This window comes from Pelophylax lessonae, assembly GCF_965119305.1.
Source record: "Pelophylax lessonae genome assembly, chromosome: 13".
Taxonomy (NCBI): domain Eukaryota; kingdom Metazoa; phylum Chordata; class Amphibia; order Anura; family Ranidae; genus Pelophylax; species Pelophylax lessonae.
In genome coordinates, this window is record NC_138780.1 from 19,398,733 (window position 1) to 19,405,469 (window position 6,737).

General features: G+C 49.6%; 1 protein-coding gene across 1 annotated transcript in view; it reads right to left on the minus strand.

Annotated features, from left to right (window-relative positions):
- Positions 1-6,479, minus strand: part of LOC309569067 (uncharacterized protein) — a gene marked incomplete at its 5' end in the record, with an annotated part of 28,303 nt that extends 21,824 nt beyond the window's left edge. Inside the window, 2 exon segments of the mRNA XM_082274829.1 lie at positions 5,125-6,422; positions 6,425-6,479. Coding sequence (XP_082130955.1) covers positions 5,125-6,422; positions 6,425-6,479 — 1,353 coding nt within the window.
- Between the last annotated feature and the right edge of the window lie 258 nt (positions 6,480-6,737).

Below are 6,737 nucleotides of genomic sequence, written 5' to 3' on the forward strand. Positions count from 1 at the left end.
AACTTTTGCGCAAACCAATCAAAATACGCTTGTTTCGATTTTTTTTTACCTAAAATATGTAGCAGAAAACAAATTGGCCTAAAATGTTAAAAAAAATTAGATTTTTACCTTTTTTTTTTTTTGAGAATTTCATATAAACATAAATGTGAGAAATATTATTTTTTCAAAATTGTCGCTCTTTTTTTGTTTATAGCGCGAAAAGTAAAAATCGCACAGGTAATCAAATACCACCAAAAGAAAACTCTGTTTGTGGGAAAAAAGGACATCAATTTCATTTGGGTACAGCGTCGCACGACCGCGCAATTGTCCGTTAAAGTCACGCAGTGCCGAATCGCAAAATAGGGCCATAGTTGCTGACCCAGATCAATGGCATCAACATTCTTCCCACTGATCACCAATGTAAGGGACATTCTTCCCACTGATCACCAATGTAAGGGACATTCTTCCCTCTGACCACCAATGTAAGGGACATTCTTCCCTCTGACCACCAATGTAAGGGACATTCTTCCCACTGACCACCAATGTAAGGGGCATTCTTCCCACTGACCACCTATGTAAGGGACATTCTTCCCACTGACCACCAATGTAAGGGACATTCTTCCCACTGATCACCAATGTAAGTGGCATTCTTTCCACTGACCACCAATGTAAGGGACGTTCTTCCCACAAAAAGTCTGGTCTCTACTAACCAACCAGATCATGCGATCTGGTGGACTAATTAGAAACCAATCAGCATGGCTCTGGATCATGTGACCACCAGGTCAGCTATGACTTGGTGAGCACATGAGCTTTGTTAGTAAACAAACCTATTTGTTCTAGTTGTCAGTCAGGGATGAGCTCAGTCGTGATCAGACACGAGTCCCAACCCGCCTGAGCTATCCTGCCAGGAAGCGGGACCTGTATACCTGAATCCTTCTACCACTTATAATTGGCTGTCAACAGTAACATCCAACCTATTTTAGGTTTTCTTTCATGCTAAAAGGGTACAGCTGTGCACACTGCTTACCTCAAAAGTTTCTGGTCTCTACTAACCAACTAGATCATGCGATCTGGTGGACTAATTAGAAACCAATCAGCATGGCTCTAGATCATGTGACCACAAGGCCAGCTATGACTTGGTGAGCACATGAGCTTTGTTAGTAAACAAACCTATTTGTTCTAGCGGTCAATAAGGGATGAGCTCAGTCGTGTTCAGACAGGAATCCCAACCCGCCTGAGCTATCCTGCCCGGAAGCGGAACCCGAAAATCTTCTGGTCTCTACTAACCAACCAGATCATGAGATCTGGAATACTAATTAGAAACCAATCACCATGGCTCTGGATCATGTGACCACCAGGTCAGCTATGACTTGGTGAGCACATGAACTTTGTTAGTAAACAAACCCATTTTTTTTATAGCTGTCAATCAGGGATGAGCTCAGTCGTGGTCAGACACGAGTCCCAACCCACCTGAGCTATCCTGCCCGGAAGCGGGACCTGTATACCTGAATCCTTCTACCACTTATTATTGGCTGTGACCACAAGGTCAGCTATGACTTGGTGAGCACATGAGCTTTGTTAGTAAACAAACCTGTTTGTTCTAGCGGTCAATAAGGGAGGAGCTCAGTCGGGTTCAGACACGAATCCCAACCCGCCTGAGCTATCCTGCCAGGAAGCGGGACCTGTATACCTGGATCCTTCTACCACTTATAATTGGCTGTCAACAGTGAGAGCTAACCTAATTTACATTCCCTTTCAAGCTAAGAGGATACAGCTGTGCACACCGCTGACCTCAAAAGCTCCTGGTCTCTACTAACCAACCAGATCATGCGATCTGGTGGACTAATTAGAAACCAATCAGCATGGCTCTAGATCATGTGACCACAAGGCCAGCTATGACTTGGTGAGCACATGAGCTTTGTTGGTAAACAAACCCATTTGTTTTAGCTGTCAATCAGGGATGAGCTCAGTCGTGGTCAGACACGAGTCCCAACCCGCCGGAGCTATCCTGCCAGGAAGCGGGACGTGTATACCTGAATCCTTCTACCACTTATAATTGGCTGTCAACAGTGAGAGCCAAACTATTTTATGTTTTCTTTCATGCTAAGAGGATACAGCTGTGCACACTGCTGACCCCAAAAATTTCTGGTCTTTACTAACCAACCAGATCATGAGAACTGGTGGACTAATTCCAAACCAATCAGCATGGCTCTGGATGATATGGCCACCAGGTAAGCACGTGAACTTTGTTAATAAACAAACCCATTTGTTTTAGCCATCAATCAGGGATGAGCTCAGTCGTGGTCAGACACGAGTCCCAACCCACCTGAGCTATCCTGCCAGGAAGCGGGACCTGTATACCTGAATCCTTCTACCACTTATAATTGGCTGTCAACAGTGACAGCCAACCTTTTTTACAATTTCTTTCATGCTCAGAGGATACAGCTGTGCCCCCAAAAATGTCTGGTCTCTACTAACCAACCAGATCATGCGATCTGGTGGACTAATTAGAAACCAATCAGAATGGCTCTAGATCATGTGACCACAAGGCCAGCTATGACTTGGTAAGCACATGAACTTTGTTAGTAAACACACCTGTTTGCTCTAGCGGTCAATAAGGGATGAGCTCAGTAGTGGTCAGACACGAGTCTCAACCCACCTGAGCTATCCTGCCAGGATGCCAGGAAGCGGGACATGTATACTTGAATCATTCTACCACTTATAATTGGGTTTCAACAATGACAGCCAACCTATTTTACATTTTCTTTCATGCAAAGAGGATACAGCTTTGAAGATCTAGTATACTAATTAGAAACCAATCAGCATAGCTCTGGATCATGTGACCACCAGGTCAGCTATGACTTGGTGAGCACATGAACTTTGTTAGTAAACAAACCTATTTTTCTAGCTGTCAATCAGGGATAAGCTCAGTTGTGGTCAGACGAGTCCCAACCCACCTGAGCTATCCTGCCAGGAAGCGGGACCCCAAAAACTTCTGGTCTCTACTAACCAACCAGATCATGAGATCTGGTGGACTAATTAGAAACCAATCAGCATGGCTCTGGATCATGTGACTACAAGGCCAGCTATGACTTGGTGAGCACATGAACTTTGTTAGTAAACAAACCTGTTTTTTCTAGCTGTCAATCAGGGATGAGCTCAGTTATGGTCAGACACGAGTCCCAACCCACCTGAGCTATCCTGCCAGGAAGCGGGACGTGTATACCTGAATCCTTCTACCACTTATAATTGGCTGTCAACAGATAGAGCCAACCTATTTTACATTTTCTTTCATACTAAGAGGATACAGCTGTGTACACCGCTGACCTCAAAAGTTCCTGGTCTCTAACCAACCAGATCATGCGATCTGGTGGACTAATTCCTAACCAATCAGCATGGCTCTGGATCATGTGACCACCAGGTCAGCTAAGACTTGGTGAGAACATGATCTTTGTTAGTAAACAAGCCCATTTGTCAGGGATGAGCTCAGTCGTGTGCAGACACGAGTCCCAACCCACCTGAGCTATCCTGCCAGGAAGCGGGACCTGTATACCTGAATCCTTCTACCACTTATAATTGGGTTTCAACAGTGACAGCCAACCTATTTTATGTTTTCTTTCATTCTAAGAGGATACAGCTGTGGCACACTGCTGACCTCAAAAGTTCCTGGTCTCTACTAACCAACCAGATCATGCGATCTGGTATACTAATTAGAAACCAATCAGCATGGCTCTGGATCACGTGACCACCAGGTCAGCTATGACTTGGTTAGCACATGAGCTTTGTTAGTAAACACACCTGTTTGTTTTAGCAATCAATAAGGGATGAGCTTAGTCATGTTCAGACAGGAATCCCAACCCGCCTGAGCTATCCTGCCCGGAAGCGGGATGTGTATACCTGAATCATTCTACCACTTATAATTGGGTTTCAACAGTTACAGCCAACCTATTTTATGTTCTCTTTCATGCTAAGAGGGTACAGCGGTGGCACACTGCTGACCCCAAAAATTTCTGGTCTCTACTAACCAACCTTAGAAACCAATCAGCATGGCTCTAGATCATGTGACCACAAGGCCAGCTATGACTTGGTTAGCACATGAGCTTTGTTAGTAAACAAACCCATTTGTTTTAGCTGTCAAAATCAGGGATAAGCTCAGTCGTGGTCAGACACGAGTCCCAACCTGCCTGAGCTATCCTGCCAGGAAGCGGGACATGTATACCTGAATCCTTCTACCACTTATAATTGGCTGTCAACAGTGAGAGCCAAACTATTTTATGTTTTGTTTCATGCTAAGAGGGTACAGCTATGGCACACTGCTGACCCCAAAAGCTCCTGGTCTCTACTAACCAACCAGATCATGCGATCTGGTGGACTAATTAGAAACCAATCAGCATGGCTCTGGATCATGTGACCACCAGGTCAGCTATGACTTGGTGAGCACATGAGCTTTGTTAGTAAAAAATAACCCATTTGTTATAGCTGTCAATCTGGGGTAAGCTCAGTCGTGGTCAGACACGAGTCCCAACCCGCCTGAGCTATCCTGCCTGGAAGCGGGACATGTATACCTGAATCCTTCTACCACTTATAATTGGCTGTCAACAATGACAGCCAACCTAATTTACATTCCCTTTCAAGCTAAGGGCATACAGCTGTGCTGAGCCCAAAAGCTCCTGGTCTCTACTAGCCGACTAGATCATGCGATCTGGTGGACTAATTAGAAACCCACCAGCATTGGTCCAGGACATGTGATCACCATGCCAGCTGTGAATTGATCACATGAGATTTGTTAGTAAACAAACCCATGTGCTCTAGCGGTCAGTCAGGGATGAGCTCAGTCGTGTTCAGACTCGAGTTCCAACCCGTCTAAGGAAACTGTCACTGCAGGTGGCCAATCAGAAGTGGCAGATGCATTTCCCACCCGGATGCCACGCATGTACAATGGGCATGAATGGCTCCGCCCCTTATGATTGGCTATCCAGAATGACAGTTTTTTGGCAGGTTGGGACTCTGAATATTCCTGAGCTCATCCCTACCATCAACAGATTTCCTTCTCTGTGCGGAAAATGATGCTGGCACCGCCCACTTACAGCGCTGCCGTCTGAAGCCTCATTGGTGGACACTGCCAATTTCTATCGGAATACTCACATCTCCGCTGCGGAGCTCCGGGACGCTGATCCTGACCGGCTCCGATCGCTTCTTCGGCTTGGAATTCCCCAAACTCTCGCTCTCTGGGGGCGGAAGGTTCAGCCCGTGGCTGGTGGATTTCGGGGGCTGCATACGCTGCTCACCTCCGGACGGCGACGTCGGGCTCAGCTGTGGAGGGGGAATGTTCATCGCTGGCGGGAGGCCCATGCCGGTCTGCGGAGGTGGAAGGTTCATACCGTGTGCGCCCATCGGGGGAGGCAAGCTGAGTCCGGTGGGACTGGACTGTGGGGGAGGAAGATTCATTCCGTGGCCGCCCTGGGAGGGAGGGAGGTTCAGTCCGTGCCCGCCTTGCGGGGGAGGGAGGTTCATGCCATGTGTGTTCTGGGGAGGGGGCATGTGTAGTCCAGAGCCACCCTGGGGGGGTGGCAGATTCAGTCCCGAGGTACTGTGTCGGGGCGGAAGGTTCATATTCGGGCTGCCGGGGGGAGGGGGCAGGGTCATGCCAGGCCCGCTGTGCGGGGGATGGAGGTTCATTCCTGTGGACCCCTGTGGATGGGGCAAGTTCATACTCTGGCCAGCTTGTGGCGGGGGCAAGTTCATACTCTGGCCAGCTTGTGGCGGGGGTAGGTTCATGCTCGATGCCCCTTGAGGCGGGGGTAGGTTCATGCTCGATGCCCCTTGAGGCGGGGGTAGGTTCATCCCCGATGCCCCTTGCGGCGGGGGTAGGTTCATCCCCGATGCCCCTTGAGGCGGGGGTAGGTTCATCCCCGATGCCCCTTGCGGGGGTGGAAGGTTCATCCCCGATGCCCCCTGCGGGGGCGGCAGATTCATCCCCTGTGGCCCTCCATGAGCTGGGGGCATGTTGACCCCTGGCGCCCCCTGTGGTGGAGGCAGGTTCATGCCAGGTGGGGGGTACCCTGCAGGACTGTACCCCATGTTGGGGTAGCTGGCAGCCCCAGGCCCCTGGCTGTTATAGGCCCCATACCCTGGGGGCCCCGGACTGGTAGGGTAGGCAGGGGCCCCGTAGCCCGAATGGCCATAGTTAGGCGGGGGCCCGTATCCAGGCGGGTAGGGCAGACCGTACACCCCTCCTGGGTGCCCATAGTACCCGGGGCTGTGCTGTTGCTCCTGCTGCTCCCCCTGGCGGCTGTAGGGCGCAGGATAGGCCGCGGCTTCGGCCTGGGCCGGAGGAGGGGGGAGTGCCGTCTCCATCCGTGGCTCCTGTGCAGTCTCCGAGTCCGAGCCGCTCTCCTCGCTGCTAGCATAAGCCACAAGAGACATGGCTACCACCGCCGCGCCTCCCGCTCACCAGCCCTGAGCAACGTGACGCCGGTCTCCGGCACTACAACTCCCATCATGCACAGCGGTGCCGCGCCCACATCCCGGCCGAACGGAGGGGCGCGGGGCATTGTGGGAGTTGTAGTTCCTCGGGTCTTGAGGCCTTGCAGAGGGCACTACAAATTCCAGCAAAACTTGCCAATGCCCTGAAAGTTGATCCTAATTTTTCCAAAGACAGTCAAAGCATTCATACATTTGTTCTTGGACATAGCCCTGACCTGTAAAGCCTTTCATTTTATTTACAATAAAAATGTTACAACAAAATAAAAGTTTTC